Below are 17,644 nucleotides of genomic sequence, written 5' to 3'. Positions count from 1 at the left end.
ATATTAAACACTTCCAGAGAAGTGCACTTCCATTTACAACCTCAGAAGGGAGCAGGAATTGTAGACCTGGAATTTTGCCGTAGAACTTGGGAACTCTAACTTGCTTTGTTACATGTGTTTACTCTTTCTTACTTTCCATGGGCAGTGTCCAAAGAATAGTCACCTCCCTCTTTCCACATCTGCCCTCATCCACCTTCTCATCCCAGTGATGTTTTTGTACTTCTTTTCTGATGATTTAACCTGCCATTTTTTCCCTCCCTCCCCCATCCTTCTATCTTTCCCTAATATTCTCTGTCACTGCCTTAATGAAAACCTGATTCTTACCTGAAGATACTTTCCCTAGAGTTATCTCTACTGGTAGCTTCTTACTTTCTCAAACCCCAGTCCCTCAGGGTTGGATGCTCTTTAAGTGCTATCCTTTTTTCTTGGTGCCATTTCTAGATTGTTACTTTCCCCCAGTTTCTTGTGAAAATGGGGGTTTCTTTGAGACTCTTGCAATCTGGCTCAATTTTCCTCTTCTCCTTATGACTGATTATCTTCTACCAGCCTCCCAGCCATTCCATCTCATGTACTGAACAGTAGAGCATGTGGTTCATAGGTTTCTTTTCAACCTAGATTCTTGACTCTGTTCAAACCACAAGTTCTAATGTCTGTATTCACTCTGTTCAGTATTCACTGTTTCACAGAGCTAAATCGAGACTATCAGTTGAGAACTTCTTCAGCTACCTACATTGGTGCCCATCTTCTGTCTTTCCTTTATCAGTAGGTTGGGGTCCTCTTACTGTCTAAGGTGGATTCTTCCACTTCTGCTCTGAATTCCGTCTCCTCCCTTTCACCAGAACCTTTTGTAGTCCTCAGACTATCTGTTCTGTTCTTTCAGGCACCCAACACAGTTGACCTCTCTCTCTCTCTGTCTCTCAGAACTCTCTTCCCCTAGAGCCCATGATTCCAGTCTTCTGGTTTTCATATTTATTCTTTGGCTGTTTCTTCTAAAGCTCATTTGCCAGCGTATCCTATCCACCTGACCTTTAAATGTAGCTGGTCCTTGAGGCTTGGCTCTTTTTTCTTTTCATATTATATTTTTTCCTAGGTAATTTTAGCTTTACCCCTGCTTCAACAACTATCTATGCACTAATCTTACTCCCCAGTTTTTAAAGGCCAGACCTTTTTTCTAATATTCTTGACCTTTATTGGATGTTTCCCACCTATATCAATGTATTTACAAAGCTGAACTCAGCACTTCCTACCTCTGCTTCTGCCTGCCAGCAAACAAGGAGTGATGCAGCTTTCCTCCAGTGTTCCCTGGTTCAGCGATTAGCACTTCAGTCTGCCATGTTCCACAGGCCTGAAACCTGGGAGTTATTATTGACATTTCTCACTCCCACACTCACTCCCACACTCGCAGTATCCAAGCATTAGTCCTTTTGAGCCTGTTGGGTCCCTCCTATTGTGTCTCAGATTCATTCACTTTTGTCATTTGTTCTGTTAGCCCTCTAGACCAGGCCACCATCATCTCTTCTCTGGTAGCTTCCTAATTGGTCTTCTGTCTACTCTTATTCCCTTATAATTTGCTGTCCACACTATTGCCAGAATGATCTTATAAAAATTTAATATCACCTTCCTACTTAAAAGTCTTTAATATCAATAGTTTCCCATAACTCTTAGGATAAAAGACAGAATGTTTAAAATAGCCGGCGAGGCCCCAGTGACCCAGCCCCGTCCTTTATGCCCAGCCATACTTGCCACGCACATCTTCTCCCCTAGGTATTTGCACTTTAACCGCTCTGGCTGTTTTCAGTTCTTCATATAACACCATTCATTGCATATGCAGCACTTCCCAACCCCTCCTCTCCTTTATCTAGCTAACTGCTGCGTAACCTTTAGATTTCAGTTTAAATGTCTCTTCCTTGAAGAAGCCATCTCAAACATACAATGACCTCCCATCGCTCATGCCTGCACACACACACTATAAACAGTTATACAGGTCCCCTTATCTTCTGAGACTTATCATTATTTTACGTAAGTAATTAATTCAGTAATTAGAACTTCCTCCCTACAGTATAAGTCCATGAAACTCAGAGCAGAGACTGTCAGTCATTGCCTTACTCAAACGCAGCACAAGACTTTAAACTTAATATATGCCAAATGTCCAAAGTATTGCATGTTTTTTAAAAATCATGATTAGTAGTAAAACTGCAGATGAAAGGGAACAATTGTGGACTTGACTCTGGGGGCGACAAGAAGAAGGGAGCTACTAAGGAGACAGAGTTTCATTCCAAATTGAGGTTTGGTGGAGATCAGAGATCCCGAGGATAGTTAGCAAAGATGAAGTAGGTAGCCCTAGTTCCAGACACCCGTGGCAGAGAATGAACAATGAGATCACAGGATACAACCTGAATATCCAAGGTAAGGGAATGGATCAGTAATTTATTATATATTCTTACAAAAAAACCATTGTGCGGTTATTTAAAATCATAATTTTGAAGGATAAAAACACAGGAAAACACTCATGATACAAGCTTAAGTGGATAAAACAGTTATATAAAAAGTTGTATATTATACAAGAAAGGTAGAAAAACCTAAGGCAAGGGAGTAATGGTCAAAATTGTCAGTTGCTGCCAAGAAATCAGGCCGAGTGTATCTGATTTAATGGTAAAGCAGTCATATGTAACTTTATCAAGAACACTTTCAGGGATACAGTGAGGTAGAAGTCAGGTTATAGGGCATTGAAGTAGTATTTATAAGAAAGTTGATGCAGTAAATAGGATGCTTTTTATTCACTTAAGATTTATTGTGTTGTCCATTATAATCCCTATGCTAGGCTTTGGGGATATAGCAAGAAGTATAACAGATTTGTATCCTAGCCTCATGTGCCTACATTCTAGAATATTTTTGCTATAAAGAGGGAGAGAGGATTGTTACCTACTAACCAGATTGTGGGGTTGTGAGCAGGTAATTATTTTTTAAAGATTTGAGCATATTTAAATGCTGATAGGAAAGAACTCGTAGAGAACGAGAGTTAATGATACAAAAGAGAGCTATTAATTTAAAGCACAAAGTCCTTGAAAAGGTGTAGAACATGGGATTTAGAAATATTAGTTAAAGAAGTAGGCTTAGATGAGAGAGGGGAATCCCTTTGCATTATAACAAGAGGAAAAGGTGGATTCAAATGGAGCTGAATTGGGAGATTTGGTGGCAAGAAGTTGAAGAAGGTCTGATCTGATGTTTTCTATTCTGCCTGTAAAGGAGGAGGCAATATTGAGACTAAGGACAGAAGTACTAGCAGTTTGAGAGGAATATGGATATTTGAAATAGCTGCTGTGGGGAATGGGAGAAAGTGCTGACAAGGAAAGCAACTTGATGCTAGTGTTGAGGGCCCAGTTGAGGTTCCTGACCTTGAATATACAGTGGCAGCAATCTGTGAAACTTGTGATGTTCTCCAACAGCATTCCATATGCCAGGTACTGGGACAGCAAAGGGCTGTAATTGAAATCACATAGGATTGGGATTTTGCCAGGTGAATTCAGTGGATGCTAGCAGATGAATGCTTGAAGTGACAAACCATGGAGTCTAAGCTAGGAAGGGAAGGAAGGAAGTAAAGCTAGTAGAGGGCTAATAGTTCAGTGCCTGGCACATAATACTCAGTAATTATTTGTAGATCAGGAGAAAGTGAAGAGAGGTTTGTAAACTAGTTGTCTCCACTGGAGGTAAGAGAGAGGGATAGTGTGCAGGGAAGTCACTAAAGCTGAGGTAGATCTTGGAATAGAGAGGAAGACTGAACGGGCTGCTGCATTATTAGCTGACTAAGAGGTGGTGACAGGGGGATAAAGGGTGGTTAGTGGAATGGTCTGAGACTCAGAGGAGCAGAGCTTTTTGCACAGGGACACTGAGCCCACCTGCCAGGACTGCCTGGGCTGCAGTAGAGTCTAACCTCACTGGAAAGATCTGAAGAAGAGGCTTGGTCCTTCACGGGGAGCCAACTTTCAGTTAAGCCTGGAAGAGGAAAAAAACCATTCATTCATGGAAGAGGTAGAGGACATAGAGAATGTTCTTGACCAAGGAACAGTGGAAAGATTTGGACAGAGAAGCATTAGGAGGCTGGTTCCAGAAAGGAGCACAGAATATGGAGGTAGAGTATGGGAGAGGACAGATGACAAGAAGTGTATTAAATATTGTCCCTGGGTTGTTCTTAATGTTGACGGTAGTTAAAGTTTCTAATTTTTTCCCTCCACAGTCAGTGGGTAGACACTACAAAATAACTTAAGATTGCAACTTAAAGTTGTATGATTGCAAATTGTCTGAAGGACCAAGCTAAAAATGAAAAACTCAAACTGCCTACAAAAGTAAAAGGAAATAAAATAGTATCCCATGAGAAAAAAGTATTTCAATGTAGTAAAAGCATCAAAAAAGTGAAATAAAAGGATAAAGGCAAAATTAAATCCTTAGATATATGCCATGTAATTAACTTGTATTAAAGTACTCTAAATTCTGGTTTAAGAATTACTCCTAGGCAGAGTGCCACCAACATTATTTTTGTTTATCCTATTTCTTTCTAGATGCTTACTTTAGAAAATAATTATTTGTGTTCTATGAGAGAGAGAATCTCCTGTAGTATTTAAAAACTATCTTTGGAATGTGTGATTTAAGTTTTGATGTTGCCCTGTGGTTATTCTATCAAATTCTGCTGTGTTTTAAAATAAATGTGGGGATCAGTTGGGTAAGTCACCTGTTTATACTGGGGGATGGAAGGATGATAGAGAAAGGTAGTCATACATCTTGGGCAGTAAATGTTTCTTAGAGGAATGATCTTACATACTCTTTTCACAATTAATTTAGTTTTTTTAAAAGTCCAAAAATCTTAACTGTATGATTCAGTTTACTTGAGTACTTCCCAGTGGCAAAGCAGAGAAATGGAATGTAGTGAACCTTTAAATGCTTAGTGTTTTTAAGTGTTTAAGTGTTTTTAGTGTAAATTGCGTAGTATTTTTAAGTCAGTCCATTCATTCTAAAAAGAAAAATTTATTGCATAAATTATGCTGCAGTGTTAAATAGATTTAGATAAGATGGAGGAGTCCTACCACTAACAAATCACAGTATTTTCATTTGTTTATGTTCTAGTACTAGTCCATTATACAAACATTTCTCTGTAGCTATCACAACATAATTGCAATTCTCTTTTCTCCTTACCTCTCTTAATATTGTAGTTATGGCTTCATATTGATCATTTTATATGGCTTTGTAATAGTCTATCACATAATGCCTTCTGGTCCCATAGTGTTGGAATTTTAATTGTTTTCATCTTAGCTTCTTCTAAACTTTTTCTTTTACACTCAATGCAAAAAAAAAAAAAAAAAAAGAAAGAAAGAAAGAAAAAAATCCAAAAGACAGTAAAACTTACTTAACACTAAGTTCACTTTACCTTGTTACTTTAGGTTTATAACCTTAAGACCCAAAATCATTGTGGGGAAATGTGCCTGGAGAGATATACAAATTCAACCTTCCTTTTTACCTATGATTAAAAATAGCCTACTATGTCTGTTTCCTTCTAAAATCCTCTAAAAAAGATCTTTTCAACCAATCATGAAAAATCTTTTCATGATTTTTTTAAAAATGATTTGTTAGTGGTACCTTGTTACTAGTAAATTTGGTGGGGCTCTAGAGTTGAATGAAAGAAAAGGACATAAAAATAAACAGCTTTATGGTATAATAACCATAACTTTTGTGTCTTTATGCCTGAGATAAGTTTTTATTTTAGTAACTATATTTAGTTGTTTTATTACTGCTAATGATAACAGAATTGTTTTGACAGTGTTTTTATACAATTTGGAAAGTTTTAGTGTTCTTTAAAGAGACACTATTGTAATGAAACAATTAAAGTACTCTTCATTCCATCGTTAGGTACCACAATAGCCATAGCATCTCATTTGAGCTATTTTAAAATGTGTTTTCATAAGCAGTATCTATAGTTCCCCATTCCAGATTTTTAAAAATATTTGATATGTCAGTCATTTGCTTAGAAACTTTTTTAGAAAGTGTATTACAAAATGATAGACAAAAACACTAATTGATGATGGTTTAATAAATAAGAGCATGCAATTAGTGCATCTTTAAAGGCTGTTCTCACATGGATGATTATTTTTGTAGAATTGAATACTTTAAGGCTTTAATTTTATACTTATTGCTAGATCATTATATCTAATTATTTTGACCATTTATTCAAATAATAAACCTCCAAGTCTGAATATTTATAGTGAAGAATGAGTTTAGAGAAAGGAAAATAATTATATGTCTCTGTCTCCTGCTATTTTATTCTGCCTGCCATCAGAGTACAAAAATATACATTCACATCGTCTGTTTGTTGTATCGTATTCTTGTATCATACAGATTTAGTTACAATACACACACAGGTCAGCCAGTGTTAAAAGACTGAAAAGAATGAAAACTACAAATGAGGACAGATGAGCTATGCATTATGTAATGATAAAACAGGTGTTTTGGAAGATAAACAATGTTCAAAAGCAAAGAAGATTTAAATACTTCTGCATCTCTAATTACTTTATTCTGGTTATTAGACAAAAAGCAAATAGCTTTCAGATGAAATCCAAACTTTCTGTAGTATAACTGAAATACAGAATGTTGGATAATTCTAACTTCGTTTCCTTTTTTTAGAAAAGCAAACTTTATGCGTTGGGGAAAAAAAACTTTTTAAAGAAACTCTGTTCCTAGTGACATTTAAAAAAATAATGTCAATTCTGTCATGATGCTTTTGACAGTATCTTAGGATTGTTTAGCAATAGTTGTGAACTATTTTGCATGTGATTCTCAGAATCATACATATGAAGCTGAGCAGTCTGGGCAGTGAGGATGCTAACATACTGTCTGTTTTTGTTTATAGGACGGTGAACTTTGACATAATAAAATACTTGTATGATTTCTTGTGAAAACAAGCTTCAAAGCCATATGGACACTGTGACAATGACTAAGCCAAGCTGTGTTCATCCAACTACTCAGTTGGCCGGGGAGAGGAGTTCTTTGGCTCTATTGGATTTGTCCAGACAGGTGCTGGCCCAGCATGGAATCTGATGAAAATACTCTGATTGGTCTGGGTGAATGTGAGCAGAAGACTATTTACCAGGGACCCTGGAGTATTTGGAAGGAACGTGTTAATTATAAACAGCAGGGTTTGAGCACAATCTGTTCTACTCTTAATGATGTTATCTTAACACTGAAATTGCCCGAAACCCATTTACTTAGGACTACATTTTACTCTGTGAACTATCCCCTGCACTTTGAACGTGCCAGCAGCCCTTGTATATACGCCCAGTCTTTTCACTTCCTCTCCACAGGAGCCTCTGCAGTTGCTTGCCAAAGCAGATTTTCCTAAGGCCACCACTTTAAAAAATCATAGTTGCAAAATATAATAAGTAGAAGTTTTTTGTTTTTTTTTTTAAGATCCAAGTTCGCATATGCTTATCTTTCACGCTGATTTTCTCAAAAGGCAAGGTAGTTTGATCAGATATAGGGCAGCTTTCCACCTCTAAGCCTACTTGATAACTGCAGTATGCTTAGGTGAGGTTTATCTGGTCACTTGTGCAATTAACTACCCAACATAGCTTTTTAATCTGCACGATGGTTTTCTTTCCTTCTTTTAATCATTGGCCTTTAATAGTTCCACAATAAAATTTTTTCCTGTTATATCAGTTATGAACCGTGGGTCTGATTTTCTTGTCTATTCATATTTTCTAAGACATTTTCTGTTAGCATGTAAATGCTTGAAAATTATTTTGAGCAGCTTTAAAGTGCTTAATTACGGAGCCTAGTTTAAATTTCAGTTGCATTTTATTCTTTCATTCTCTTTTTGAAGAAAAATTCTCACAATAGGCACCCCCAAATAGGAAGCCTTTTAATGTAGTGACTGACACTTCCTGGATCAAAGAACACGAGTGGTTGTCTACTTGCATTTATTTAGAGGTACTGAGTAGGGGGAGAAGGAATGAAATTCCTTTTTTTCTGCCTACACAAGATAGCATGGAGCACCCTCACCCTGTGTCTCTTGTCCCATGGAAGATGGTGAAATTTTGTGTTCCACAGATGTTTGTAGAAGCCAGGACCAGGGGAAAGCCATGTGCATTGCAAATTCAGGCTTAGGCTTACTGCACGTAGAAATCTGTGTATCATTCAAGTAGAAGGCAGTTTGAGTAGCTGATTCAAGGAAGAGCAATGCACTTCGGGGATTTTCAGCCCCTCATAGTTTGCTATAAAGTGGCAGGTCTGCTGTGCAGCTTTCTTGGATAGCCTGGGACCAATCTGCCTTTTGAGGGAAGAACTCTGGAATATGAGGGGGGACAGAGATTGTCAAATAGGGAACTGGGGAAGACAGAAAGGAGGCAACGTTTCCTGTATGTGACTCTCCCTGCCTTCTCACTGCTGGCCACCTGTCCCTGGCCCAGCACCTTGCTTATCTTGTACTGCCCCACACTGTGCCACCAGCCCTATGTATGGCTTTCCTGCAAAACACCTTGTAACCAGATTTTCCCTGTCTTTGACTGGGCCATGAGAACTTTATGTTTTGTAATTTACTTACTAATGGCTTGCTAAATGACTCACTAACTAACTTGATGAATTTATTTAAACGAAGACTAACAGAGCTTAATGTGGATATTAGCATTTTAACAAGGATCATCTGCAAATGAAATTTCTAATTGGAAGATATAAATCTCCAATTAGAGGAGGGAATCTAATGATGAGAATGATGCTGGCTGGTGGGCCAGATATTTCTGTTAAAAGAGGAGGTGTCTAAATTATATTAAGCATCTATTCTACCTAGATCTAAAAATGATTTAGGTGGTAGAAGAACAAAGTTACCAGGCTGTGGGATTTTAGATTTTTTTATACATGGTTGATCCTCCATTTTAAAAATGTCTTCTTTCCATTACCATGACTCAGATATACATAGTAAGGAGGAGACCTTATTCCCCCTCTTATTTTCAAGTCAGTTTCAATCCCTGAATCAGTCTTCATTGCTGAAACAGTTCCTTTTCAGTAACTCTGGAAGGGATTCTGATCCAACAAGTCTCTTTTCATTAAGCCCTAAAAAGTCAAAAAGGGGTCAAGTCTCTAGGGCAGCAGTTAAGAGCTGGGGCTCTTGAGTCAGACTACCTTTGTCAAAGACCAGCTGTATCTCTAGGAGCTGTGTGATGTTAGATAAATTATTGAATCTCTCTGTGCCTCTTGTTTTCTCACCTATACAATGGAAAGTAGAACTTCCCTCATGCAGCTGTTTAGAGATTTAATAAATAAGTTGATATATTTAAGGTGGTAGATCTCAACTGGAGGCAGTTTTGCCCACCAGAGAATATTTAGCAATTTCTGGAGACATTTTTGGTTATCACAGCTGGTTGTGAGGTACGGGAGGGTAGAGACCTAGGATGCTCCTAACCATCCTAAATGCATGTCCCACAACAGAATTATCTGGTTCAAAGTATCAGTAGTGCCACAGTTGAGAAACTCCGATCTAAGTAAGGTACTTGACACTTCGTAAGTGCTCAATAAATGTTAGCTATTATTATTATCATGAAATATTTGTGACCTCAAAAGGAGTTAAGTGACAGAATGTGACAACATTCCAACTAAATAGAGAAGAGGTACTCTTACCTAATCCTATCTAGGAAACTTCTTGTTAAAAATTTTTGAATTATTCAAATGGACACAATACCTTGGATTCTTATTTTTAGAATTGAAGGATTTTCTACTGGGTTCTAATTCACATGTAGGTTTCATTACTTATTTTTCAGGATCTTGTTGAATAGTCAAAAGCATGAACTGAGAATGATCAATCAGAGAGCAGGTGACTGAGGAGTTACAGTGTTTGCCCTCAAGGTGTGATGGCTGTACAATTAGTGGTATACCTCCGACGGATTTAGTTAACCAACAACTGTTTAATGTAATTAAGGTGGTCTGGAGCAAGGAAAGCTCAGCATAAGAAGAAGCCTCCTTTGTTACTCCAAGGTATGCCCTACTCTGCTTGTACTATGCAAAGAAAAGAAAAGTAATGGACCAAGTCCAGGAATAATGCATCCCTTATCGCATTAAGTACTCAGAGAGTCTCTAAAATAGTAGATGAAATGCCACAACTGCCCATGTATGTGACCAGGGCTGTAATAGCATCCTCTGCTTTTGCCTGAAGTCTCACACTATTGAGTACCATAGTTGCATCTTATGCCTTTTTCCATGAGCAGAGGCTTAGATTGGAGGTAATTAACCAGAGGTTGATATTATTCAGCTTCATCCCCTACATTTTGAAAGCTTCATCTCCTACAAAGTGTGACTGTATCATATGTAAAATAGTTTAGATAATTTTGTATGTAATTTCAGTCTGCTGACACAATTTGCTTTCAGAAATGCTTGGTAGAGCTCAAAGAAATCTTTCCTCTCAAGATATCAACGTTTCACTCAAATTTGCTGTTAAATGCCCTCAATGCACAGTTAGTGTTCATTTTCCAGCAGTGACACATTCATGAAGCACAGTTTGAGAAGTAGAAATTTGGTAGAGCAGAGAAAATTATAATCAATTCATTCATTTAACTGCATGTTGATGCACAATAATGATGGGATTTTAGGAGGCATTCAGCTGTTTGAGTAAATAGTGGTAGCTTTGGCATGAGAAAAGAGTCTGGATTTTAGAGGCAGTAGAGATTCGCTTGGGGTTTTGGATAAACCATAACCAGTTTCATTGGTCTTTGAGGAAGTTGAGATTCCCATTTAATGGGAGTTCCCATAAAATTATTCGGTATTCATCAAAAAACTAAGTACCATCTATGTGTCAGGCATTGTGTTGGGTGTAGGAGTAGGAGATACAGCAGTGGACAGAGGAGACAGATTTCTGTCCTGGACAACAGGTGCTATCAGCATTGGGAGAGCCGTTCCTCGAAATAGGAAATCCTGAGGGAACGACTAGGTCTGTGGGATGAAGAGGATCGTGAGTTCAGTTTTGAACGTGTGCCATTGAGGTGCTTATCCAAGTGGAGTGTCAAGTGTGTAGCTGGATCTAGTTAGAGATCAGAGTTACTGCCAAGCATTAATGTAGGGTCACCAGAATAGAGGTGAAAACTGTTCTTGACATAGTGAGGGAGAAACCATCTTGAAATGAATTGAGAAGGTGGTCATAACTATTGCTAATCAACTCACCACAGAACTGCAGGTTAATTTTATTTTTTCAAATAAGAGTTCTCCACTATTCGTATAAACCCCATCCCTTTCAGTATAAGAAGTGGCAATAAGAGACCTGGGCCAAGTCCCATTTAGTATTTGGTCCCAAAAGGAAAAACCAGACCCACTTAGCGTCTTAGTTCTGTGGAGAATGTTAGATCCAAACACATGATTTTATCACTTTGGACCAACTTTCATAATAATAGAGGCATTGCACTGGCTTATGTGTACCCTAGAATTTCTGAAACCACTTTAGGTTTACTTTCTCTGGGAAGGAACATTCAGCCATCCTAGTTCATGGGATTCATCCAGCTGGAAATGAAGAGATCCTTAGAGGAACAGAGATGCACTAACCCTGTAAGCATCCATGAGAAAGGATGCTGAAATAGAAACCCCTGCTGTTTTCTACATCAATCTTTCTTTTTTTAATTGAAAAATATTGATGACTAAAGCCTAGTCATCGAGAGGATGGAAAGACATGGGAAAGAGCCACATGGCTTGAGGAAGGATAAAACAGGCAGCTGCTACAAATGCCTCTGAGTGTAAAACCATAATAATTAAGCTGAAGTGACCTACAGAGAAAAATAAGTAGATCTAAAAAATCTATTTTTTAAAATTGTGATATTGTAACTGAAAGTTACGTGGGAGAAATAAAACATTTACCAATAAAAAGAAATTTTCTTAGATTACTAGACTAGGAGAGCTAACTCCCCAGCTTAGGTAAGAATAAAACTTTGGAAATGTTGAACAGAAGAGGACACTGCCCACAGCTCCCTGCAGCCTGGACTGGTCGCCTGATTTCTTGATGATAAAAGTTCTGGGTTAAACTGTAAAAAAAAAAACCAGAATGTGAGAAGACCCCCACCCCTGTTTAAAGAGAAAACAATTTAGAAATTTTTTTATAATGCTGTTATACATAATTTAAAAGTCTGTTTTTAATTATTATAAAAGGAACACATGTTTACCGTGGAAATTTGGGGCAATCATGAAGAAGTAAAAATCACCAGTTAACAACATTCAGAGATAGCCTCTGTAAGTAAAAGTTTTGGTATATTTACTTTAGTTACTATATTGTTCTGGTAGTTTAAAGAAAAGGGGTAATTGTGTCTTTTATATTGAGAAAGAAAGGACAGATCAGGTGAAGATTAATGATTCTCATAGCAGCCTTGTGCAACATGACTGGTAGGACTTAAGTTTGGTATTTCATCAAAAATGTTTAGAGTGACAACGGTTTTGTTTTTTTTTGTAAATCACTTACATCCAAGTATATAAAGATGTGAAACCACATCAACATAATGAAAAGCAGTATATTTCAAAGCTATAACATCAAAAACCAATTCTCAAATATGTGTGGCCAATATGTCTCTTTCAGTAGAATTGCTTATTTAAAATGCTTGTCATCATAATAAAATGGGAGAAAGAACAAAAGAAGCACCAAAGTGAGGGGAGAGAGACAAAAGTTGACGTATGGAAGGAGGAGGGCAGTGAAGTAGATGCTAATTTGTGGAAATACAAATCAGAAATGGTGTGGAAACAGGACGTTCCGTTACCTATATCTGGATGACAAAGCAAAAACAGCAATCATTTATTTTGATCATGAATCTGCAGTTTGAGCAGAGCTTGGCTCAAAGTGGTTTCCCTTGGGGCAACTTGAGACTGGAGTTGAGTCACATGAAAGCTGGTTTCCTCACCCTTGTCTGGAGGCTGACACTGGCTAATGGCTCCTACCTGGAATACCTACACATGGTCTCTCATGTGTTCTCTCCACTTCATGGAATGGTGACGAGGTTCCGAAAGTTAGCATGCCAAGAGAAACTAGCAGATGCTGCATGGCCTTTTCTAATCAAGCCTCAGAAGTTTCATAGCATCACTTTTGCAGTATTGTGATTAAGGCAGTGATTAAGTCCTCCTTTTATTTAAAGGGAAGGGAATTATTATACCCACCTCTTGATAAAAGGAGTGTCACAGAATTTGCAAGCATGCTTTAAATCACCACACAGAGCATAATAGGCTGAAAATAAAAATATGGAATGCAGATGGAATATATTTTATGTCTTTAAAAATTTGAGTTAGTGTGACAGACCGTTTCTTGTACACATACCCTCATCAAACATCTCTTCTCCATTCCTCCAAAGCACAGGAGTTCTGGCTGCAAGGGGGCCAATATGGTTGGAATACAGGAGGCAAAGACAACCTTGGTAGGATATGGGATCAGAGAGGTAACGGGTGCCAGGTCATGTGTAGCCTTGCAGGGCATTGAAGGACTTTGGTTCTTTTTTAATAGGTTGTAAATATTTTATTGCATTTGCATATTTTAACTTTCTTTCTAAAAAAATTTTATTGGAGTATAGTTGATCTACAATGTTGTGTTAGTTTCTGCTGTACAACAATGTGTATCAGTTATACATACAAGCGACTGACAAGGGATTAATCTCCAAAATATACAAACAGCTCATTCAGCTCAATATGAAAAAAAACAACCCAATCAAAAAATGGGCAGAGGGGCTTCCCTGGTGGCGCAGTGGTTGAGAGTCCGCCTGCCGATGCAGGGGACATGGATTCGTGCCCTGGTCCGGGAGAATCCCACATGCCGCGGAGCGGCTAGGCCAATGAGCCATGGCCACTGAGCCTGCGCGTATGGAGCCTGTGCTCCGCAATGGGAGAGGCCACAACAGTGAGAGGCCCGCGTACCGCAAAAAAAAAAAATGGGCAGAGGATCTAAATAGACATTTCTCCAAAGACATACAGATGGCCAAAAAGCACATGAAAAGTTGCTCAACATTACTAATTATTAGAGAAATCCAAATCAAAATTACAATGAGGTATCACCTCACACCAGTCAGAGTGTCCGTCATCAAAAAGTCTACAAACAATACATGCTGGAGAGGGTGTGGAGAAAAGGGGACCCTCCTATACTGTTGGTGGAAATGTAAATTGATACAGCCACTATGGAGAATAGTATGGAGGTTCCTTTAAAAACTAAAAATAGGCCTACCATATGATCCTGCAATCCTGCTCCTGGGCATATATTTGAGTACTTATATGTGAAATCTAAAAAAAATGGTACAAATGAACTTATTTACAAAATAGAAATAGAGTCACAGATGTAGAAAACAGACTTATGGTTACCGGGGGGGAGAGCGGGGGTGGGAGGAGGGATAAATTGAGAGGCTGGGATTGACAGATACACACTACTATATATAAAATAGATAACAAATAAGGACCTACTGTATAGCACAGTATTATCTGCTGTAATACACAGCTCTTATCAATACTCTATAATGACCTATATGGGAAAAAGAATCTAAAATAGAGTGGATATAGGACCTTGGTTCTTATTCTTTGTGAGATGGGGAGAGTTTTGAGCAGAGGAGTCACATGATCTGGTTTAGATTTTTTTGAAAAGGATTACTGGAACCTATATTGAGAATAGAGTGGAAGCAAGAAAAGTAGAAGGCTATTAAAAAATCTAAGTGAGAGATAATGGTGGCTCAGATCAGGGTGTTAACAGTGGAGGTGGTGACATGTTGCCAGATTTAGGATATAATTTAAAAGAAATGTCTGCATGATTTGCTGATTAATTGGGTGTCAGTTTTGAAAGAAAGAGTCAAGAATGATTCCAGGGTTTTTAACGTGAACATGTGGAAATGTGTAGGGGAGATAAGATCAGGAGTTCATGTGTGGACATGGTAAGTTGGAGATTTCTGTTAGGTATCAAATTGGAAATGTCAAGAAGGCAGTTAGATAAATCTGGAGTTCAGGGTGGAAGCCCAGGTTGGAGATAAAAATTCAGGGGTTGTCAGTATCTAAATGGGAATTTGTGAGGGAAATGTGTACATGAAGGAATTATGGCCAGCTCTTCTGAGTCAGAAAACTACCTTCCCACTGAGCTTCTGCCTAGGAGCATTCAGAGCCCCTCTAGAAGGTAAACCCCCCTCCCTGGGGAGTTGCTTCTAAACTGTAAGGAACCTTCAGTTACTTGTTTCCATAGGAAGAAGGGATTCATGATAAAAGTGAAATTTTCTTTTTTTATATACTGAAATTGCAAATACTAAACTACTAAATTTAATACTAAAATTTCAAAAAGTCTTTGCAACATTAAAAAGAAAAATGACAGGAATGGAGTGAGTGGGTCATAGATTTAGATATAGCAATTTATGTGATGCCCAGCCAAGACAAAATGACCTGTAAATACTGAGTTCACAGATTATGTTAATTAATTTCCAAAATCCATTCTTTTAGAGCTGTTCTTACTACTAGGAATTTGCATTCTTTCCATTTCAGAAGTAAAAATTAATTAAAAGATAATATGCTGGGCTTCCCTGGTGGCACAGTGGTTAAGAGTCCGCCTGCCAGTGCAGGGGACGCAGGTTCGTGCCCTGGTCCGGGAAGATCCCACATGCCACGGAATGGCTGGGCCCGTGAGCCATGGCTGCTGAACCTGCGCGTCCGGAGCCTGTGCTCCACAACGGGAGAGGCCACAACAGTGAGAGGCCCGCGTACCGCAGAAAGAAAAAAAAAAAAAATAATATGCTGAATTTCATCATTAAGATAAAGGTTCCTTCTAAGTATATCTAAGTGTGTGATATTTGGTAGCTTTTTTTTATTTTCTTGGAAATATTCATCTATCTTGTGTTGTGGTTTTTTTACCCTAATCATGATAAGTCCACCACTGAATCATGCTCAGTAGAGGACATGTTTGGAGTTGTGGCTCCAGATGCTGGACTGGTTTGCACTGACTCTCTTTTAATCCCCATCATAAACAATTCATTAGTAAGAAAGTTGTAGGAGGCAGAACAGAGTAAAACTGACAGGCCTACCTAATGATTAAAACTATAAATATGGGTCCATCATTACATAACAGTAAATAAGAACTACCTGAGTAAGGAAGATGAGGAAAAAAGCTCAAGGGATTACTGGACACATATTGCCATTTGAGGTGGACATTTGTTTTTCTTTTCCTCTTTCACTGTTAAAACTATGTGATTGTAATGGTGATAATTACCAGGTGAACATTTATGTGCTTGACACTGTAATAGACAACTCATATACATTATCTCTAATACTTATATAGTGTGTATGAAAAAATGTATTCACTCAACGCTGACACTAGAATGCCTCTTAGGGGAGAAATTTGAGGAGTAGACGATGAGAAAGCTGTGAAGTGGCAGATGAGACCCTGATAGTCCTTGGAAGAAGTGGCTAAAGGAACAGAAGAAAATCTGTCTACTGCTCGGGAAAGATCAGCAAAATTGATACCTCTGGTCAAGCTAATCAAGAAAAAAAGAACACACACATTACCGTATGATAGAATGTAATCACTGAAAGATAATATTCTGAATGCCCATGAATTTGATTATTTAAACGAACTGGACAAATTCCTTGTAAAACACAGCCAACCAAAACTTATTCAAGAAGAAATAGATAACCTGAATAGCCATATTCTTCATTAAAGAATTCTAATAATTATTTAAAGGATAAATAATACTTATTCTACACAAACTCAGAAAATAGAAGAGGAATACTTTTCGACTTATTTTACAAGGCCAGGGTTACCCTGATACCAAAACCAGACAAAGATAGGACAAGAAAACTTTCAGACCAATATCCTTCATTAAGATAGACACAAAAATCCTCAGCAAATTATTACTGAATCAAAGCCAGCAACTGTATAAAAGTATCAATAATAATACATTATGACCAAGTGGAGTTTTCTCAGGATTGTGATTTAGCACTCAGAAGTCAACCAATATAATTCACCATGTCAATAGACTAAAGAAGAAAACCACACAATTTAATGCAGAAAATCATTTGACAAGATCCACTTATGATTTAAAAAAAGACCTCTATGCAAATGAGGAATTAAAGAGAACTCTCACTGACAGGGCAGTGATGGCCACTGAGCAGAGGAGAAGTCATGGCTCACACCTCTGGCCTTCGCCCCTCTATCTCCAGTACCCCCTCCTACCAAGGTGATAGCTGCCTGCACATCCTGGGGAAAGATGTGACTCATGTTCACATCAGATCCAGCTTCTCCCGCAAAGTAACTGGGCACACGCAGACTGTATAGGGTCACTCCCACACAAGGACACTCCTTCAAGACTGCAATAGGTAACTGTTTCACCTAATTTCATAGAGACAGAGAAAGTTAAACAAAATGAGAAGACAGAAGAATTTGTTTCAATTGACAGAGCAAGAGCAAACCCCTGAAAAAACAACTAATGAAACAGATGAACAATTTACCAGATAAAGAGTTCAAAGCATTAGTAATAATGCTAAAGAAATTAGGGAGAATAGATGAACACAGAATTTTAAGAAGGAACTAGAAAATATAAAAAGAAACAGCTGAAGAATACAATAACATGAAAAACACATTAGAAGGAATTAATGGCACATTAGATGGTACAGAAGAATGTGTGAGTTATCTGGAAAATAG

General features: G+C 38.0%; 1 protein-coding gene across 3 annotated transcripts in view; it reads left to right on the top strand.

Annotated features, from left to right (window-relative positions):
* ORC5 (origin recognition complex subunit 5) overlaps positions 1 to 7,708 on the top strand; it is a 72,436-nt gene extending 64,728 nt beyond the window's left edge. For all 3 annotated transcript variants that reach the window (XM_027123842.1, XM_027123843.1, XM_027123844.1), the window contains one exon: positions 6,896 to 7,708. In XM_027123842.1, the coding sequence (XP_026979643.1) occupies positions 6,896 to 6,941 (46 nt within the window). In that variant the 3' untranslated portion in view covers positions 6,942 to 7,708. The remainder of the gene's footprint in view (positions 1 to 6,895) is intronic.
* Positions 7,709 to 17,644: the final 9,936 nt, after the last annotated feature.

Source organism: Aethalodelphis obliquidens, unplaced genomic scaffold, assembly GCF_003676395.1.
Source record: "Aethalodelphis obliquidens isolate GAN/ISIS:26980383/991018 unplaced genomic scaffold, ASM367639v1 scaffold27, whole genome shotgun sequence".
NCBI classification, from domain to species: domain Eukaryota; kingdom Metazoa; phylum Chordata; class Mammalia; order Artiodactyla; family Delphinidae; genus Aethalodelphis; species Aethalodelphis obliquidens.
Note: the sequence above shows the minus strand (reverse complement) of the source record. Positions and strands in the feature narration are given on the sequence as shown.